General features: G+C 42.9%; 1 protein-coding gene across 2 annotated transcripts in view; it reads left to right on the top strand.

Annotated features, from left to right (window-relative positions):
• The window catches only part of NBAS (NBAS subunit of NRZ tethering complex), a 180,351-nt gene that overhangs the window by 65,215 nt on the left and 93,638 nt on the right, over positions 1-21,498 (top strand). For both annotated transcript variants that reach the window (XM_083495383.1, XM_083495382.1), the window contains exons 23-29: positions 678-831; positions 11,198-11,383; positions 12,185-12,358; positions 15,728-15,861; positions 16,810-16,872; positions 17,540-17,662; positions 19,097-19,199. In XM_083495383.1, coding sequence (XP_083351509.1) covers positions 678-831; positions 11,198-11,383; positions 12,185-12,358; positions 15,728-15,861; positions 16,810-16,872; positions 17,540-17,662; positions 19,097-19,199 — 937 coding nt within the window. The remainder of the gene's footprint in view (positions 1-677; positions 832-11,197; positions 11,384-12,184; positions 12,359-15,727; positions 15,862-16,809; positions 16,873-17,539; positions 17,663-19,096; positions 19,200-21,498) is intronic.

Genomic DNA, 21,498 nt, shown 5'->3' with positions numbered 1-21,498 from the left:
TCTTGCTTGGGTAAAATCCTGGCAGCCAAGTAATAACTTACAGGCTCGGCATTGTAACAGTGCCCTTTCTGTATGTGGCAACAGGTTTTCATGCCTGCAACGGCTTTTGCACATTAAAGTATTGCTTCTGCTTAAATAGGCAAGCTTGTCAACTCATTTGGAGCACTGTAGTAAATTGCCTCTATTATGTAAACACCTGTTGATGTAGTGATAAGGTTAATTACCAGGAATAGCTGGAAATTCAGTAGGGGTAAATATGTTTTCTCTGCGTAGGCTTTTGCATAAAGGTCAAATGCCCATTATGTAAATAACAGTGGTGACCTCCAAAATTAGATTATTATTTTTTAAAAAAATATTTATTTATAGGCGCTAGTTTTTCAGAACAGAACTAGTTATCATTTAACATGATTTTTCAAAAGATAATTAATCCTAATGAGTCTGCCTAAGACATAGGTTAACATCCATGACATACATTGAAATAATTCTTATACTGCTTCAACAGCCATGGCTTCCCACAAAGAATTCTGGGACCTGTAGTTTAAGAATCCTAGGAATTGTAGCTCTGTGAGGGGTCTCCTCCAGTTCTCAGCACATTTAACAAACTACAGTTCCCAGGTTAGCATCATTTTAAAGTCCTAGGTTTCTACATTTAATGGCCGTTTTTCTGTGATGCTCAGGCTGATGGTTGAACCAGCTCTTCAAGATGAAGGCGAATTTTTATATGAGTCTCAACCTGAGTTGCTGAAGTACAGAACCACTGAGCTTTCCATAAAACTGGTCACGGACTGGTATTGGAAACGAGCAGAAGAGATAGAAAACTACTCTATGCAGGTAAATGCAATATTCTACCATATGTGTACTGCCATGACTTCAAATATATGTCCTATAAAGTGAATCGGTTATGCAGACCTATTTGAGTGTGTGTATGCCCAGCCTTCCACAACCTGGTATCCTCTAGATTTTGTTGGATGATGATATAGCTCAGTCGGTAGAGCACGAGATTCTTAATCTTAGGGTTGTGGGTTCAAGTCTCCCGTTGGGTGAAAGATTCGTGCATTGCAGGGACTGGATTAGACGACCTTCACAGTCCCAGCTCTGCACTTCTATGGGTTCCATAATCATTGATCATTGGCTGTGCTGCTGTCAGGAACTGGCTAGATGACAAGGAGTGGTGGGAGGCACCAGCTAAGGAAGCCTCAGAGAATGAAGGTTCAGAGCACGGAGAATGGTGGTGGGGCACTGAGGACAGCTCAGAAGATGAAGGTGGTGGGGAGGCAACAGGTGTGAGTGAGAGAGAAGAGCCAAGGGCAGAAAGCAGTTCAGACTCAGCCCATGCAGCTTCCAAGGAGCTTTCCTGTCCTACTGTGTTAAGTTCCGCTCCCCCTTGTCTCCAAGGACACAAAGAGCTATGCATATATGGCTGAACAACAAGCAAGAGATCCCTCCCACTGTAGTTTATGTCTTTGTGGACAGCCTCTAGAAGAAGGAGATGTCTTAGGGGGAAGCAGGAACTGTCAGTCCTGGCAACTGTGCTATGGAAGCTGGTCCTGCCTTGAGGCTTCTCTGCATTGTTTGCTGCTTTCTTGAATCAAGAACTAAGCTTTTTGCTCGTCTCTGGGTTTGAATGCTGACCTGCATCTGAGCCAGCCCTGACAGCTGCCTGGGGCTGCTGTTAGTTGTAGTCCAAAACATTCAAAGGGCACCAAGTTGGAGAAGGCTGGTGCATTGTATATTCTGCACTGGGTTTTATTTGCATGCAATATGTAGAAGAATACATTTCTGTGTAAAGTTATGTCTGAGATAATGTTCTTTTGTCAGTTGATGTTCTCTTGCTGCTAGATGGCTCCAGTTTTGGGATGGTGCCTGCTTGCCAGGCTACTGTTGAAGTGTACAAAATAAACCACGTGATTATAGGCATGTATTCAGATACAACCATAACAAGGAGAAGATGGAGTGCCAAAAGAGAGACAGAGAGAAAACAAGAGCGAATGGTGATGGTATTTCATTATGGGATGTGAAATGGGAGGAGTAAATGTGTTGGTTTTGATTGGAGGAACAAGGCCATCCATCGTGGGATGGGTATGGTAAGAGGAAGAGGAAGCTATTGTCACGAGTCTTCCACCTCCATCAATCTAGTCACCAGCCTTTTCATTTTCAGTGCTGCCAACTCTTGGGACCACCAGTGACTTAGCTTTGCTCCGCATGTGGGCAGCTGGCATTCAAGAGCCATTGCATCAACTGCCTAGTCATTTCCCGATTCCAGAGGTTAACCAGAGATTCAGCAGGATTGCCACTTTGAGTGACAGAAACAATTACGTTCACTAATGCTTAGGCTTATCCGAGCCTGGTAAAAATTAGGAGCCAACTGGGAATGTGTACTTCTGGTTTTTGTGTAGTACTTTTCCCAGTGGCATGTTGTCATAACTTCTGCTGCCATTAATAGACTTGCCATTAAATGTTTCTAATATAATTGGATTTTTTTCCCCAGATGACCTTTCAGCTAATGTAACAGAATTATTAAAAGATTTTCTGAAATATTTGTTGACTAGTATTTGGCCAGGTGTGTTAATTACTTATTTCCAACATTCTTATGTTTAACAATCGGGCAAATCAATCTTATATGAAAATAACACTCCAGCTTACTGAAGCTTTTTCATCATTGTAAACTTAATTTACAGGCTATTTTTAATTCCTTAGGTAATTATTAGGGGTACATTTAACTTGGAAGTAAGCGTCATGTCAGAATATGATTGGATTCAATTTTTGTTGCTTTGTAATCATGTAAATTCAGGCAGGCAAAATTGGCACCATAAATGATATCCAAATTCAGAAATAATTAGGGGTCTTTGTGTGTGTGTAAAGTTCTAGTCCTGAGTTTTGTAGAGAAGTACACAGAGAAAGAAAAAATAAGGGACTAGAAATAAAGAGTCAATGGATGGTTGAAATCAAACTCCATTAATTTTTAAGACCTAATAACAGAGTTTCTTTAGAGCTGAATTGGCCATTCTGAAGCTCTCAGACTTGAATATAAAAATAATTAATGGAGGGACAGGACTCAGTTGTTCTTTACTTTGGCTATTTCAAGCTACTCTGTGCATAATATCGCTGAAAATTGCCAGTGGTTAAATGATATTATAGTTGTCCTATGAAAGAACAAACACAAATTTTGATTGGTTTTGGACAGTCAGTTTCTCCACCATTAATTATCCTATATTGAGGTACGCGGGTGACACTGTGGGTTAAACCACAGAGCCTAGGGCTTGCCGACCAGAAGGTCAGTGGTTCGAATCCCCACGACGGGATGAGCTCCCGTTGCTCAGTCCCTGCTCCTGCCAACCTAGCAGTTCAAAAGCATGCCGGTGCAAGTAGATAAATAGGTACTGCTCCGGCGGGAAGGTAAACGGCGTTTCCGTTTGCTGCTCTGGTTTCACCAGAAACGGCTTCATCATGCTGGCCACATGACTTGGAAGCTGTACACCAGCTCCCTTGGCCAATAAAGCGAGATGAGCGCCGCAACCCCAGAGTTGTCCGTCAGGGGTCCCTTTACCTTTACCTTTATTGTACTGTGATAAGTTGTTCTTATGGAATAGGAATAGAATATGCTGCTGAGGTTTTGTGACATTACTTTATTGATATTCTCTGAAATAATTGAACTGTTCTGTGTTGGTAGCTCTGTGATAAAGGTATTGCATATTTGTCATGTGACCTGTCTTTCATTTTAAGCATACATACTCTTTTTTAATCCATGTGAATTACTTCCTAATATCATTAGGGTTGGAAATCCAAGCCTATAATGAGGCATCTCTTGAGCTGGCTTTTCATTATCCACGCTTGAAGTTACCTTTCAGCTACTCTATTCTGGCTGTCTCCAGCTGTTTCTGTTACCATGGTATTTCTACTTCTGTTGGCAATGGATCAAGTTCAGTTATTCGAAAGGCCTGCTGAAATAATCGTAGAATCATAGAGTTGGAAGGGACCCTGAGGGTCATCTAGTCCAACCTTTTGCAATGCAGGAATCTCAGCTAGATCAACCATGACAGGCCGCCACCCAAACTCTGCTTAAAAATCTCCAGTGAAGGAGAGTCCACAACCTCCCGAGGGGGACTGTTCTACTGTCATACAGCTCTTACTGTTAGAAGGTTCTTCCTGATGTTTAGTTAGAACCTCCTTTCTTGTCACTTGAAGCCATTGTTGTGGGTCCTAGCCTCTGGAGCAGGAGGAAACAGAAGATGGCTATCATATCTCCTCTCTGTCTCTTCTTTACCAGGCTAAACGTACCCAGTTCCCTCAACTGTTCCTTATAAGACTTGGTTTCCAGACCCTTGATCATCATGGTCACCCTCCTCTGCACACATCCCAGCTTGTCAATATCCTTTTTAAATTATGGTGCCCAGAACTGGACACTGTACCTCAGGTGTGATCTGACTAAAGCAAACTAGAGTGGAAATATTACTTCCCTTGATCGGGACACCATACTTCTGTTAATGCAGCCTAGAATAGCATTAGCTTTTATTTGCTGTTGCTTCATCACACTGTTGACTCATGTTCAACTTGTGGTCTACAAAGACTCCTAGATCCTTTTCACGTGTACTACTGGCAAGCTAGGTGTTCCCCATCTAATGTTTGTGAAGCTGATTCTCTCCACCTAGGCACAGAACCTTACATTTGTCCCAACTGAAATTCATTTCATTAATATTGACAGTTCTCCAACCTGTTACGGTCATCTTGAATCCCGATTCTGTCTTCAGCAGCACTGGCTCCCAGTTTGGTGTCATCTGCAAATTTGGTGACCAGCACATCAATTCCTTTGTCCAAGTCGTTTATAAAAATGTTGAACAATAGTGGGCCCAGGACAGAAACCTGTGGCACCCCACTTGTCACTTTTTTCCCAGGATAATGAAGAATCGTTAGTGAGCACTCTTTGGGTTTGGTCTGTCAACCAGCCATTAACAACCACCTAACAGTTATGTGCTGGTCCCGTGGGTTAACCGAGAGGCGAGGTCCGAGTCCAGTCCGTGGTCGAAGGTGCAGTATGGAGGCAGTCCGTAGAAGCTGAAGCTGGCCGCAGGGCAGGGCAGGGCAGGGAGTCAGGTGAGGTCAGGAGTGCAGGCGGGAATGCAGGACAGGGTTCAGGCAGGAATTGGCAACCTACCAAGTAACCTGGGACTGGGGGGGGGGTGTCTGTCTTTTATTTGCCCCGAGGCATAGGGCAGCCCTGATCCTCAGGTGACTCGCCTCTCCTGGCCTGGAGGCGAGCACTCCTTCTGCAGGAACCTAGTTCCCTTCGCCTCTCTGCCCTTCGCCTCTGCAGCTCAGGAGAGGCTGGAGGGTTACCGGACCCAGAGCCAACCTCAGCTTCCTCTGACGGGGCTGAGAGTGGAGCACCTGCAGGCAATGGGTCCTCCCTCACCTCAGGAGCCAGGGCAGACTCAGCTGGTGCCTGTACCTGAGGATACAGCACAGGTGAGGACCCTTTGGGCTCTTGCCCCAGCCCCGGCTCAGCTGGTTCTGGAGGCGGGGACTCCTGTGCAGGCTGGGATTCCTCAGGTTCAGCATCTGAGTCCGAATCCCAGGCCATCACAAGTTATCTCATCCAGCCCATATTTTACCAGCTTCTCCACAAGAATGTCATGGAGGACTTTGTCAAAAGCCTTACTGAAATCAAGATACACTACGTCCACCAATGTTGTAACTCTATGTCTACAGCGTTCCTGTGATCCACCAAGAAAAAAAGAAGCGAGATTTGTCTGGCATGACTTATTTTTGAGAAACCCACGTTGGGTCTTAGTAATCACAGCATCCTTTTCTAAGTGCTTACAGGCCAACTGCTTAGTTATCTGTTCTGGGATCTTGATATTGATGTAAAGTTCACCGGTTGGGTAATGCACCCCTTGCATTTGGGAACATGTATGTTTCCTCAGAAAGAGGTCTATACAGACAGTTTCTTCTGTAGATTTTCACAGCTTTGCATGCTCCCTCTTCTAAATCTCCATCAAAACGAGGTGTGCAAAAATTGTGGTTTGCTAAACTCAACTCATCTTGGTGCTTAGTGGGTCACCTTTGAAGCAACATGCAGAATAGAATTCCACAAGCTTTATGAAGGCACCGCCACCATATCACATGACTTTGTGCATTGAGCTTGATGGGTGGCTGTGCATGTGTGTCACAAGTTGAGTAGGCCTAATCTAAACTAAAATTCTGAATATATAAAAAAATTAAAAAATTGTCCAGTAGCACCTTAGAGACCAGGGACGCGGGTGGCGCTGTGGGTTAAACCACAGAGCCTAGGACTTGCCGATCAGAAGGTCGGCAGTTCGAATCCCCGTGACGGGGTGAGCTCCCGTTGTTCAATCCCTGCTCCTGCCAACCTAACAGTTCGAAAGCACCCCTAAGTGCAAGTAGATAAATAGGTACAGCTCCGGCGGGAAGGTAAACGGCGTTTCTGTGTGCTGCTCTGGTTCGCCAGAAGCGGCTTAGTCATGCTGGCCACATGACCCGGAAGCCGTACGCCGGCTCCCTCGGCCAGTAAAGCGAGATGAGCGCCGCAACCCCAGAGTCGGCCACGACTGGAACTAATGGTCAGGGGTCCCTTTACCTTTACTACCTTAGAGAACAACGAAGTTTGTTCTTGGTATAAGCTTTCGTGTGCATGTACACTTCTTCAGATACAGGAACAAACTGCTACCTACCTGCATCTAAAATTCTGAAGTTGAGTTGATTAGAATTCAGAATGTGTCTGTTAGCTGGCCTCGCTGAATGTCGTTAAATGTCAAGTCATGCAGTTGCAACTCGAGAGTCAGAAATGAGTTCTGGAGGGATCTTATATCGTGCCTTATCGTGCTTAAGTGGACTAATGTGACCGGACTTTTCATCTTCTGATGCTAGTTTAGACAAAAAGAACTGTACGCAATGTAAGGTCTTCTCTTAGTGGCAGAGCTGGCAACCTCTGGTGGAGAGACTGCCAGGAGCATGTAGAAGCTCTATAAAGGATTTATTTATTTATTTTGTGTTTTTGCCTTACAGTACGACGACTATATTGTATAAATATGTTCATTCACAGCCAGTGCTCCTACTCCTACATAATATTGATTATAAAGGTACTCTGTGTTTCATATGATGCTGTGTAATCAAAGGAGCAACTCACGACTTAATAGAAATAGTGCGCTTTATTAAGATTGTTTCCTACAGAGCAGATACTGGGCCTGCTGTTTTTGCATTTCCTCTATATTCATACTCCTCTCTGATATCCCACACTTCCTGTTCTTTCTTCAACATCCTCTGCTATCGCTGATTTTACTTTTGAGCTTCATTCATTTTGTTTCACTCTACCTTTGCACTGTCACCAGGAGGTAGCTGAGAAGGGCAGAATTGGTATTTGCCTACATCTGTTTGCTTGCACAAATGAATTTATAACCTTGACATATGGATAAAAATTAATTTGCTGCTTGTGAGGCACTTACACTAAGACTGCAAAATGCAGCCCTTTATATTAACCTATTTTTTAATTTAAAAAAAAAAATTGAACGGCTCAGAGGGTGCTGTAATTAATTAGGCAGTAATTTTAAAGAACATATGTTTTCAATTCAAGTATATATGTAAAAGCATCCTTTTTTTAAAAAAGTGATTCCCCCCCTACTCCCTCACACAGGAGGAATTGCCACGTCCAAGATGACACCTGCTGCAGGGCACACAGACACCATCTAAAACAAAAAGGAAAAGAAAAGGGAAATTGCTTTATTATGCAGATGCATGCAAATTTAATTGAATAAAACTGTGATTAATTGACTAAGATTTCTTTAATCAGGAGACAGCCTTAATTTGACTGTTAATTATAGTGGGGCAAACGTGATGTTCTCTTTTCTTTTATAAAAGAAGTGGCACAGCATTATTTCCCCTCATTTTTCATGGAACAATAATAGATCTCTTCCACGGCTCCTTAACCACAGTGGAGGAGGAGGTCCGGGTTTGAAGATAACGTTAAGCTGTGGTTAATGATAACTTAGGCTTATAAACCCCAAACAAAACTAGGTTAACAAATTAATTTTAACCATGGTTTATAAACCATAGTTAAGTCACAGTCATTTGGATGGCCAGCTAACTGTGGTTAACTAAGCCAGGCATCCCCAAACTCAGCCCTCCAGATGTTTTGGGACTACAACTCCCATCATCCCTAGCTAACAGGACCAGTGGTCAGGGATGATGGGAGTTGTAGTCCCAAAACATCTGGAGGGCCAGGTTTGCCTATGCCTGAACTAAGCCATGACATAGCATTACATATGAAACAGGCTCCTACTATCTGTTGTGTCTGCCATTAAAATTGTGCATAACTAGTTGGAAAATCCCAGGCACTGAGTTGGTTGAGTGCCTAAAATTGATGTTGGTGCTATGGACATTTGGTATTGAGCAGGAAATCAAATTGAACCTTAACCCAAAAGGTGGTTGCGAGAAATCTGCTTAGTTGAACCAGAACTTGGAAGAGATTGGAGGACAGGGAGAGAGAAATCCATTATTTTTCCCCAAGTTTGTACCGTGTTTCTTTTTTATCCTTGAAATAGAATCAAACTCTAAATACACAAATGAGGAACTGAATAAGAATGCATTCTTCAATAAGTAGAAGCTCTCTTTTCTATCTCCTTCAATCTTAGAGAGACTATTTCCCCCCAGATAACCATTGGAGTGGAGGATGGAGAAGCAGGAGAAAGTGTTCTGGCATTGGCAACATTCTAGTTTCCAGCATTTATTTTATGCCTCATCCCCTACAAACTGTTTCTTTCAAAGGAATAAAGGCCTGGGAGTGGCATATAATCCACAGCAGCTTACTTTTTTCAGCCCAAAATTAGCTAATTGAAATTACAGTCGTACCTTGGAAGTCGAATGTAATTTGTTCCAGAAGTCCGTTTGGCTTCCGAAACGTTTGGGAACCAAGGTGCGCCTTCCGATTGGCTGCAGGAAGCTCCAGCAGCCAATCAGAAGCTGCGGTGGATGTTCAGGTTCCAAAGAACATTTGCAAACTAGAACAATCACTTCTGGGTTTGCGGCATTCGGGAGCCAAAACATTCGTCCTGCAAGGTGTTCGACTTCCGTAGTACGACTGTATGACTTTAAAATGTTCCTCAGAAGGTTCTAAGTTATGGAAAGTGAGACATTTGGCCAAAGGGAGATCCAAAAGCACACCATTTCTTCCCTGGATTCTTTTATCAAGGAGCCTTATCTCAGTGAAAGTGAAAATAAGGACTTAAGAACTGGGTTGCTAGAGAAGACCCAAGTCTGTCAAGTTCAGCTTTCTGTGTCCCATCATCTTTGAGTCAAACTCTTTTAGGTACTCAGAAGAAAGATTAAAACAGGAAAAGTGTCTATCTCCTGTTTTGCGTTGTGAGTAGATCTAAACCTTTTTAAAAGCCGATTTAAAGTAGTGGGCAGCACCACATCCTAGGTGCCTGTTAGCTAATTAATGTATGAAGATGACTGACAAAAGAAAATACTTCAACTCGGTGGGTGTCCTCCCTTCTAGTACTGAGTAGAAGAAGAAAGAAACCCCGTTTCTCCATGTACCTTTATGACTCTCTGTCGCCACTCCCCCTTAGTCACCTTTTTCTTCTGAAAATCCTCAAGCACTTAAGATTTTCCTCACAGAAAGAAGGCGTTTTCATCATTTTATAATACAGTTCTATGAGAACTTGGAAGTTCAGCAACGTGGGCTTGACACGTAGGACAACAGTAAATGGCAGCTAGGTACACCTAGGTAAATGGCGTTTCCATGCGCTCTGGCTTCCGCCATGATGCCCTGTTGCTCGAAAAACGGCTTAGTCGTTCTAGCCACACAACCCTGAAAGCTGTCTGCAGACAAACACCGGCTCCCTCGGCCTGCAAAGCGAGATGAGTGCCGCACCGCATTGTCGCCTTTGACTGGACTTAACCGTCCAGGGGTCCTATACCTTTTACCTTTTTTACACATAGGACAAGTGAGATTATTATTATTATTATTATTATTATTATTATTATTATTATTATTATTATTATTATTATTTTATTACTCAGCCCATGTGGCTGAGTTTCCCCAGCCACTCTGGGCGGCTTCCAACAAAGATTAAAAATACATTAAAATGTCGCACATTAAAAACTTCCCTAAACAGGGCTGCCTTCAGATGTCTTCTAAAAGTCAGATTGTTGTTTATTTCCTTGACATGTGATGGGAGGGCATTCCACAGGGCGGGCAACACTGTCGAGAAGGCCCTCTGCCTGGTTCCCTGTAGCTTCTCACAGTGAGGGAACTGCCAGAAGGCCCTCGGCACTGGACCTCAGTGTCTGGGCAGCGTGATGGAGGTGGAGACACTCCTTCAGCTATACTGGACTGAGGCCGTTTAGGGCTTTAAAGGTCAACACCAACACTTTGAATTGTGCTCAGAAACATACTGGGAGCCAATGTAGGTCTTTCAAGACCGGTGTTAGATCCAGAATTGAAGACTTGTCACAGTGTTGGAGAAGGTGGCTTTCTTGCTGCCTTCCAAAATGCTCTCCTTAGATTTGGGGATGAATGCCAAGGGAGGTTGAGGAGGAAGGGTGTATCCCCCCATCTCCCCCAGAAAGCAATCTGTGTGAGCAGGATCTGTATTCATTGAAGTTGGCTCCACTTAATTTGGGGGCGCTCACCTCTTTCAGCAATGGTCCTGTTCCTTGGTGGACTATTTGGTGGGGTTACACTTCATTCTGGATCCAGCATATTCTGGATAGGTCTGGAACACCCTCTCTGATATATGGGGTAACCAGAAATCTACACCGTACTCTAGATGTGGTTCCATCAATGAGCTAAAATTAAGTTCCTGCTATGCTAGTTGATGTAGAAAGAATAACTGGGGTCTAAAAATAATTCTGTCCGTTCATTTGTCATATATGGCTAACGGGGTTCTGGAGACAGGGGCATTACTTAATGCAAATTGCATGCTAAATATATATAAATATATATACCGTATATATATCTGTCAAATTAAATACCATGTGTTCATTTTATAGAAGTTATGCTGCAGTTATAAGATTCTGTATTAGTCATTCTGTATAAAATGTATTTGGACCAGTTATAAGTTGCTGAGCCGGTGGTCAAACCATATCTCTTCTCCTTCCAAGTTTAGCCAGAATAAAACCAATTGCAAATGGTAACAAGCTGTGCATTTTTCTTTTCTCTCTTAAAAAATAATAATAGGTGGATTGTGCTTTGTCCTTGGTTCGACTGGGCATGGAGAGGAATATTCCTGGTCTGCACTCACTTTGTGACAATCTGGTTACTCTGGAGACGTTGGTTTATGAGACTGGATGTGACATCACTCTGAACTTGAAAGAGCTGCAGCAGATGAAGTATATTGAGAAACTAAGACTCCTGATGTTAAATGTATGTGCTCTTTTTTATGTCACAGTGGGATGGAATGGATTGGGAAGGGGGCTTTTCTGCTGCATAAAATCTCATCCTGAGCAGGATGAAGCTGTTTGCCCAATGTCCTTCAGCTCAGCCTTTTCTCCTCTCCTCTTTTGTTTTTTAAAAATAATAATTTTATTTTTCATTTTCAGATTTTACAAATATTTTGACAAGAAAAACAAATCTAATTTACTTTCCCCTTCCCTCCCCTCCTTTCTGCAGTTACTTATTTCATATCTTTTTATTACTGCATATCTGATTCAAATATATTTACAAATTTTCCCTTATCTCTTACTGCATGTGTTTATATCAGTCCCCCTAATGTTTTAATTTGTTTACAATGTGTCTTCAATAAATAGCTCGGTCTTGCTTGGATTTGCACCTGTCTGCACTCCAAAAAAAGCCCCCAGATGCTGGTTCCGGGTGCCACAATGTTACAATGCATTAAGTGCCTTTATCCTAATTTATTTCGGTGAGCTTAAGTGTGCCTTAATTCTTGTGTGGGATTGTGGCCTGACAGCCCTTTCTGGATAAAATAGAATGAAACTGGTTCACACTGATGAGCCTGTTTGTTACCGTAGTTTGTTTTTCGTAGAGAAATTTGCATTAGCACAGTTCATAACTTTATGCTCGCTATTTATGATACCAACCTTTTGAAAAGCATTGGGGAAAATATATTGCTATTCCTTTAACTGCTTTGCAGTTTTAGTTTGCATTTCGCTCTTCTCTTAATGTGCGTTCATATTTTTCTTTAATTTAAAACCTTTGCCATTTCAGTCATCGGGAGAAAGGTATGTGAAGAATGCCTATCAATGGATGGTCCCATTCCTACACCGCTGTGAAAATGAATCTCCAGGCATCGCTAATGAGCTTTTGAAAGAGTACTTGGTAACACTGGCGAAAGAAGACTTGACGTTTCCTCTGAAAATCTTTGAACATTCAAAGCCAGCGGTAAATTCAGATGATTAGTTGTGTATTCACATGTACCTGAAAGTTTATCTCTCCTCCACCCCGCCTGAATTGCATTTGCAAGTATACTTAATAGTGCACCTTGTTTCGCTGATCAGTTTGGGAGATGGCTGTCACTGTACAGCGTGGCAGAACTGAACATTTGTCTTGTCGATACAAACATTTGTTCTCCAGACAAGGTTAAAGTGGAATTTCTAATACACAGCTAATCTGTATTGGGATGTCAGAATGTAGCTTTAATCATTAATCATTTCTGCATTTATCCAGCAGAGTGGGTATTTTAGCAGGGGGAGACTCTCCACTGAAAGCCACTGTTCTTCTCTGTTGTGATCTAAATATATCTTCCATACCTTTGCCCAACCATGAAGCATCTCTGTGTTTTAGCCTGCACTGCATCCCTTAATAAGTCACTGCTAAGCATCTCTATGAGCTTTTTCCTCTCTTGCATTGTGGTGGGGGAGATCCGTGAATTTTATTGGGGGCCTGTGTGAGGAATTCAATGTATCATTATGGCAATTGTTCCCCCAGCGCAAGCATTTCAGCTTGCTAGATGAAATGATCCTGCCTCTACAGTAGAGTGGCACTGGGGAGAGAGGCGTGTCACACAGGCTTCCGCTAGCAGGTTTCATTAGTTTAATCTGGCCCTATCGTTCTGTAGAAGGAAGCGCCTTTGCTCAGGACACATGCAAAACCTGACACTGGAAGAGTCACAAGCTCTCTTTAAGGCATTATTGCTCCTGTAGGGACGCGGGTGGCGCTGTGGTCTAAACCACTGAGCCTCTTGAGCTTGCTGATTGGGAGGTTGGCGGTTCAAATCCTCGCGACAGAGTGAGCTCCCGTTGCTCTGCCCTAGCTCCTGCCAACCTAGCAGTTCAAAAGCATGCCAGTGGAAGTAGATAAATAGGTACCACTGCAGCGGGAAGGTGAATGGCATTTCTGTGTGCTCTGGCACTCATCACAGTCCTCCGTGCTCCAGTAGCGGTTTTGTCATGCTGGCCACATGACCCGGAAAGCTGTCTGTGGACAAAAGCTGGCTCCCTCAGCCTGAAAGCGAGATGAGTGCCGCAACCCCATAGTCGCCTTTGACTGGACTTAACCATCCAGGGGTCCTTTACCTTAAAAAAATGACCCCTGACAGTTCAGTCCAGTCACGAAAGACTCTGGGGTTGCGGCTCTCATCTTGCTTTACTGGCCAAGGGAGCCGACGTTTGTCCGCAGACAGTTTTTTATGGGTCATGTGGCCAGCATGACTAAGCTGCTTCTGGTGAAACCAGAGCAGCGCACGGAAACGCCGTTTACCTTTACCTTTTTGTTGCTCCCATGTTGTGCAACACAGGAGCAGGGAGTGGGGACCTGCCATGTGGGCCTGCTCCCCAGTCCCCATACATACAGTCATAAATGCTGAGGTTTCTGGAACCCTGCGTGATTGGCTCCCATCACTGCAGATAGTGCTGTGGATTCTGCTGGCTGGGGCTACTCAATGCATCCCTGTTCATCTCTCTTGTGTCGAGCAGCAGGGGAACAATAATAACCTGAAGAGAGAGAGAACTGAAATGAGATGCAGTGGACATTGTTTGTGTGGATACAACCTAAGTGTCCTGCGGTCCCTTTTTAAATCATTTGTAAATCCCCCCGCCCCCCCACAAAACAACCCCTGAACTTCACACCTGGGGGTAGCACTTGGGGAAACAACAAACTTAGGCGCAAATGAGAATGAAGAGCTGAAGGTGCCTGGTTTCCCTTTCACATATTTGGGAAATTGAGTACAGTGGTAGCTCGGGTTACATACGCTTCAGGTTACAGACTCAGCTAACCCAGAAATAGTATCTCAAGTTAAGAACTTTGCTTCAGGATGAGAACAGAAATCGTGCTCTGGCGGCGCGGCAGCAACAGGAAGCCCCATTAGCTAAAGTGGTGCTTCAGGTTAAGAACAGTTTCAGGTTAAGAACGGACCTCCGGAACGAATTAAGTGCTTAACTTGAGTTACCACTGTACACGTCTAGGTGAAGAATGAGGCAGTAGGATTCGCAGGTGGCAGAGTGGGCTATTTCAGAACAGAACTGTGTGAGGTTGCTATTTTTGAATCCCTTACCTAAAACAAACCCCTGGCGTGTAAAAGGAGAGAGATTCAGCACCAGCCTGTCCCCTACTGTGCTAGTTTCCTACCTGCGGGAATGTACTGTTGGTTTTATTGCTATGCTGTGAAACATTCAAAAAATTGATCTGCAGGATAAAGTAGTGTGATTCATTCTACCACCTTCCTGACAACTAACTTCCTGACAACTGTCAAATACTTCTTGACAACTAACTTCAGTCCAAGTAATCAAAAACCAGCCAAAATGCTTCCAAGGTCGCTCTAAGGCATTAGGGTTTGGTAGATCTCCAGGGGCACAGGATTCCACAGTTCTGGGATCCCACCAAGAATGTTGTTTTTTGCCTACGTCTGTGTCTTGGTCCAGCAGTTGGTGTTAACTGGGAACTTGCGGTTGATTCTTAAAGAGCACAATGGAATCTGTTGAGAAAGTCAGGCTGCAGTCACGTTCCATTTACCCGAGAGTAAGCCCTGTTGAGCTCACTGGGGCTTACTTCTGAGTCGACATGTATAGAGTTGGATTGTCTCATTTATTTTACACAAGCCATTTGCTCTTGATGTCATTGTTGAAAGGCAGAGGAGAAGGAGCTTTTTTGAGGGAGATTAACTTGGTCTTTACATAAATTTGTAGCAACTTTCATCTTCTCGGGGGCATTGTATTATAGCCTCGGATCCAGACTAAATTCACATTCCAGCATCCTAATAGCATCTTGATAGGATGTTCATTAATTCTTTACTTTTCCGGCTGTGTACAGAAGTAGATTGGCTGTAAACAACGAGTCATGGGAAGCTAGCGTTCTGGTGCATATTGAAGTTATTTATGTGCAAATGAAGGAAATAGCATAATGCAGCTGGGGGGGGAGAGAGCGGCTTTAGAATTGCATTTTTATTTTAATAAATTGTCTGATGAAAAATATTGTGATTTGTGTGTGGGTGCGTGTTTTTAAACGAAACTAGAAATACCTTGCTGTTCCAACCGGCTGCTGTGATCACTGGTTTCAAATGAGCTTCCATTGCCAGTTCTGTAATTATGAAAGATATTCAACGGAGAATTATTAAAGAACCAGGAAGGCCTCTGCAATTAACAGAAATCACTAAATTGCCTTTATGGTTGTAATTGTGCTGTTCAAGAGCCGGTTTTCTGTCACACAGAGATATGGAAGAAAACAACTCCAAATTTTGGGCTGGGGGACGCATACATACTCACAGACCGTACTCTACTGTAGAGCAATGAATATAGTGTTTTCTTGTTCTCCCAGTGTCAGCAAAAAATAATTTCGGATCAAGACTTGTTGATGACGATTGCGTTAGACTGCATCTACAGCTGCCAACGTGATGACCAGCTTTCTCATTGCTATGATATCTTAGAATGTCTCCCCCAGAGAGGTTATGGGTGAGTATTGACATGTCCCATTGTTTTTTTTTTTTCAAATAAAAAATAAAAAATGTTGAGCTAATAGAAATCCTTTACAAATGCTGCTTTTAAACAATTAAAATGCCAATCAGTATTCAAAGAATGATGTGCACTAATTTACACAATCCGTACGATCTAGTGGTAATTGCTGACACCCCCCCCCACACACACTCATGCTTCAGTCTGCAGCTGAGATTACTATGTGCTGCAATGCTCCCCACATGTAGAAAGCCTGGATAAGAACTTAAATTTCAATCAGGTTGAGAAAACAGGGAATGCAATGCCATATCCTTTTTTAAAATAGTTTGGTACCTTGGTCACTCCATCCTGCTGAACTGCTCGTGTGTCAAGTTCCCTCTGGGTGCCCTCAAAGTTTAAGCAAGTTGTATTGCCCCTCATAACTGGGCTACTCTTCCCTTGTGGGAAGAAGAAATCTTGGCTACACAGCCTGTCTCTGTAGCCCCATTCACTGGTCATGGAACGGGACTAATGGAATTGGGTGAGGAGGAAGCATGCAATCTGAGGATCACTCCCACCTTCACTGAGGGTAGATTGGAAAGGGTGTAATGGGTGATCTCCACATAAGTCATACTCAGAAAAGACTAATTGAAATCAGTGAATGTTCATTGATTTCAGTGGATCTACTCTGAATATGACTTACCATACTTTTCCGAGTATAAGACTAGGTTATTTTACGATAAAATAATATAAAATAATTGGAGTCATCTTACACAAGGGCAATCTCCCCCCCCCCCATTTTCTCAATTTTTAGTCCCCCCCAAAAGGGGGCATCTTATATACAGAGGCGTGTTATACACAAAAAAACACGGTATTTGGGATATTCCTCAGTGTTGGTTTGTATTACATTTTTTTTCATAGTATGCAGAATATACAAATTTATTTTTTTGTTTTGATACATCCTTTCAGTCCTGAAACAGACATTACAAATAACCTTCACGACAAAGTTGATGAATTGGAACAAATTCTTAGGTAAGAAATGCGCCTTTCTTCATTCATCTCTTCCAGTACGTTTTCTTTATTAACCTAGCGCTAGGTTTTACAGTTCAAAATGCCAGGATTATTACAAAAGAGAGCTTGTAGGTCAAATATTACTGCAGGCTTAGTGGAAATTACTTTTTGGACCTTGACCTTTCCATAAACACATGTTTATATCCAAAGGGGTTCCCCCCTCCCAACCTGTAACATTGTGAAGGGTAATGTAGCATTGTGACAATATAGTTAACACGAAGAATGAAAAAGAAAAGCCCCGTCATCTAATTTTTTTTAAATGCTCAGCTATATAGGCTGTTTCATTGTACTCCCCTACCTCCCGGAGCATCTCCTTATAAGGTTTCAGGGGGCGGGTCGTGGATCAAGTTTTATATTGTTTTATGGAATATAATGATATGGTGCTAAATATTGCAAACAAAATGACTTCTCAAATGTTATGTGCGGCTGGATATGTATTTTTTGTGTAACTTCAAGTCATCATTGTTCAGTGAATAAACATCACCATCCCTCTTGGTTTCGGTTTCAGTCTTAAATATATATTTATTCAGATTTTACACATAAACAATAATTTGCAATAATGGCCACAGGCAGGATTTAAGATTTGGCTGAATGGCTGGTGATGCTTTTATGACTACTGCTATTTCAGCGTATCAGAAATCTTGGAGAAGCATGGACTCCAAAAGCCTGTATCCTTTGTAAAAGACACACAGGACAGCCCGGAAGAAGCACGGAAGCTGATGATTCGATTGACCAGGCACACAGGCCGCAAGTGAGTAACGGATGGTGGCACACGAAATTATGAGCTTTAATGGTTGTTTGGTACCTTCACAGATGAAATGTTCTGCGTGGCTTTTCCAGGTCAGAACATGAACAGCTGAAGCTGTGGTCTCAAGCAGGAAAGACAGACAATTCAAAGGACAGATTTCTTTGTAAACATGTCTTTAGCTCCTCAGGAGGCAACTCAGTTGTTTGCTTCACAAGGAAGATGGTTTAGTGGTGGTAAAATTACCTTTGATGCCCTTCGTCAAACATAAAATAATTGCTCATGACACAAGCAAAAGTGGCAGATTCCAGAGCATGTCTTCTGCTTTGGCTCCATGGTTCATCAATACACAAATATTGCCCCATTGTCAAGGATCCATTGCCCATGGTGTGCAGAGCAGAATGGTACCACTCTCTTGATGGAGGCATGGCAAAGCAATTTAATCCTTTCAGAATGTAGGCCTTGGGTTAGATGATCTCCCAAAGGGTAGAATTCTAGGTAGCGCTAAGTGGAATATGTGCATGGGAAAATGTCTGCTTGTAAAACATGACCTTTCTTTCCTCCCGCATGCCACCCAACCTGTTCTGGGCAAGTTATATGGGCCAGAGGGGGCTTCAGATCCCCCAGTATTTTTTAGCAGGGGGCAGCCCCCCAATGTTGAGGGGACCACCACCCCCTGCTGCCGCCGGGCACCCCAGCCCTAACCTCCAACTGGCAGCCCAGGAGCCAGGCGGCGTCTGAGACAATCATAGAGGGCAATCTCTGTGATTGTTTGTCCCAGTCTGGTGCACAGCAGTGGTGTCATGTGACATGTCACATGACCATGCCCCCTCAATGTGGGAGCAAGTCAGTGCCCCTGGTTCTGGGGTTTCCACTACAGTTGTGGGTTTTTTTGTGTGTTTTTTTGAGGGGGGAAGTCCTGTTGTGTTAGTGGACCTTGTTCCATGCATGCAACAAGTTAGCTGACTCCCACCCAGTATGTGTGACTGGAGGGTTTGGTCTGAAAGCTTTGGGGCTGGGGGAAGTTGTGCAAAACTGTTGGATAAGAGACGTAACTGTGAGCCACTAAGTTCCTGGATGAAATCTCCCTTTGGTCACGGACTCACTAAGCAACCTACTCTCTCAAGCTCAGTTCTCCATCTTTCAAATGGGGATAATTATTCTTCTCTACCTTACTAGAATGTTATAAATACTGTTGAGCTACTGTGTGTCTAGATGTTATTAGCACCAGTGTTGTTTTTCTACACATGAATGTACTCTTAACCTTTGGGGTGATACAGCAGCAGCATTTTTATTATATATATTCTTAAATGTTGGTATTTTCCGCAAACCAACATGTTTAAAAATAACTTTGGGGTGATATTTTAAGAATACTTTTAATTCTGGTAATCACACTTCTCGGAACCTGCTTGTAAATGTTCGCTTCTTTGTGTATTACAGGCAGCCCCCTGTTAATGAGACACACTGGATGGGATTGTTGCAAGATATCCTGGAAATGCAGCAGAATGTCTACACATGCATACAACCAGACACTTGCTATGAGGTGAATCTTGCTGCTTTTCAGTATGTTTTTGAATACAGTTACAGTGGGTGGAATTCTAGGTAGTTCAGTTCCATACCAGCATTTTGCTTTGTTCAGAATCTGTGCCAGCAGATGTACAATCCTAGTTTAAGTGTTTAAATATATGCTGAGTTTTCCTTTCCTTGAACATGCAAATCATGCTGCTATCATGCTTTATTGACAACAGTGGTAGTTTCTATGAGATCCAGAAATCCCATTGATGGTGAGTGGCCCAGTTTTGTTTCAAGACACCTAAATCCTAAGGATTTCCATAGCTAGGGTTTCATAGAAATAATTCTCTCTAGTCCTTCATACTTGGGGACTGGTGCTCACATCTGGATAAGAATAAAACTCAGGTTACCAACTTTACTCCTTTAAAGAAAAGGAACTTTGGGGTACCACATTGCCTTCTGATAAATTGCAGCCAAACCAATGACCAGTTCCTGTTACTCCTAGTGTAGAGAGTAGAGGCCATATCAGGGGGGAGGGGGAAACAGGTATCTTCTGTTTTAATTTTTAAATGTTTGCTGAAAACGTATTTATGGTGGCAGGGCTAAGCAGGCAATTAAGTAGAAATATTTCTGTAATAATTAAGTGGTGATTTCAAATAATAATAATAATAATAATAATAATAATAATAATAATAATAATAATAATGGCTTATATTCAGCATACCTCTAAGGTTCCATCAACTCAGGGATTTTCCTTGCACAAAGGAAGCTTCTCCCCTCTCCTACCCCCAGGTGCACACTAAATCTGTTCTGGGGGTCCTCTCAACCATCCAGGCCAGATTCAGAGATGACTTAGGGTGTACACAGGTGGCTGAGAGGGGAAAAAACCCTCTTTCACTAGTGGGAATCCCTGCAAGGACATCTTATGAGATTAGTTGAATATGACCCAAAGTATATAACTGTTGTAAGGGACGCGGGTGGTGCTGTGGGTTAAACCACAGAGCCTAGGACTTGCCGATCAGAAGGTCGATGGTTCACAACAGGGTGAGCTCCCGTTCCTCAGTTCCTGCTCCTGCCAACCTAGCAGTTCGAAAGCATGTCAAAGTGCAAGTAGATAAATAGGTAGCGCTCCAGCGGGAAGGTAAACAGCGTTTCCGTGCACTGCTCTGGTTCAGAAGCGGCTTAGTCATGCTGGCCACATGAACCGGAAGCTGTACGCCAGCTCCCTCAGCCAATAAAGCGAGATGAGCGCCGCAACCCCAGAGTTGGTCACGACTGGACTTAATGGTCACGGGTCCCTGTACCTTTACCTATATAACTGTTGTAAATTGCTTTGGTGGTTTGTTGTTGTTGTTTAATGACATTATTAATGACATTGAATTACATTATTTATAAGATTTATATGCTGGCCTTATTCAGGAAAAACACAAAGACTGAAAATATACTGCTAAAATTACCCAATGCAAACCAACACAACCTATTCAGCTGTCCCCTGTGATTAGGCAGCTATGTACATAAAATCCTTAGAAGGCAGGGGAATTTCCTTGCATAAGGCAGGATGGGGAAAATATTCAACTAATGTAAAAATATAACAAGAGTGGGTGCCAGGAAGAAGGGTGTTATGCAACTGGGGTGCTATTGTCAAGAAGGGAAGGCATAGATTCTCTAACCGCACTCGGGGATGCTGTTGTCGGGAGGGAGGGAATATGTCACATTAATCAAACGTTGCCAGCCAGATTGGTCAGGGAAGACAAAGATGACCTACTCTGGTCCCTCTCCCTAGTGAACTCCAAGATATAGGATTGCCAGTGGGGCTGGAAACAATGGCAAAGGTCCTGCTTATCCTATTGCTCACTGAAGATAAGGAGCAGGGGGAGCAAATTCCTAGAGTTTCTTCTGTTATACTTTTTTTTTTAACACTCAGACTTCCGTGCATTCAAACAGAGCTGTTATGAACTATGGCAGAATTACAGAAGACATGAGATGTATAGATGGGAACCTTGACTTTCTTAATACACAGAAACTCTTGACATAAAATTGCTAACTAAACATTGGGAAGACAAATGGCTCGGCGCTTCACTGTTATGTTTATTAAATGGTTCACTGAGCTGAAAGTTCATTTTTAATAACGTCACTCAGGGTGCATATAGAACTTTGATAGATGTTTTCCTGTTTGCATTTAAAGTGAAATGCAAAGTTCGGTTTCTGCAGAAAATAATCTGCATTCGAGGCAACCTAGTTATTAAGATTCGTGAATTACAATGAAGCTCTGTGTGTTTGAATATGTGCAGTTTACTTGAAAGTGCACTTTTCTGTTTCATAGTGTAGTA

The sequence above is a fragment of the Podarcis liolepis genome, assembly GCF_965112155.1.
Source record: "Podarcis liolepis genome assembly, chromosome: 3".
NCBI lineage: Eukaryota > Metazoa > Chordata > Lepidosauria > Squamata > Lacertidae > Podarcis > Podarcis liolepis.
This window is presented reverse-complemented; position numbering and strand designations above follow the sequence as displayed.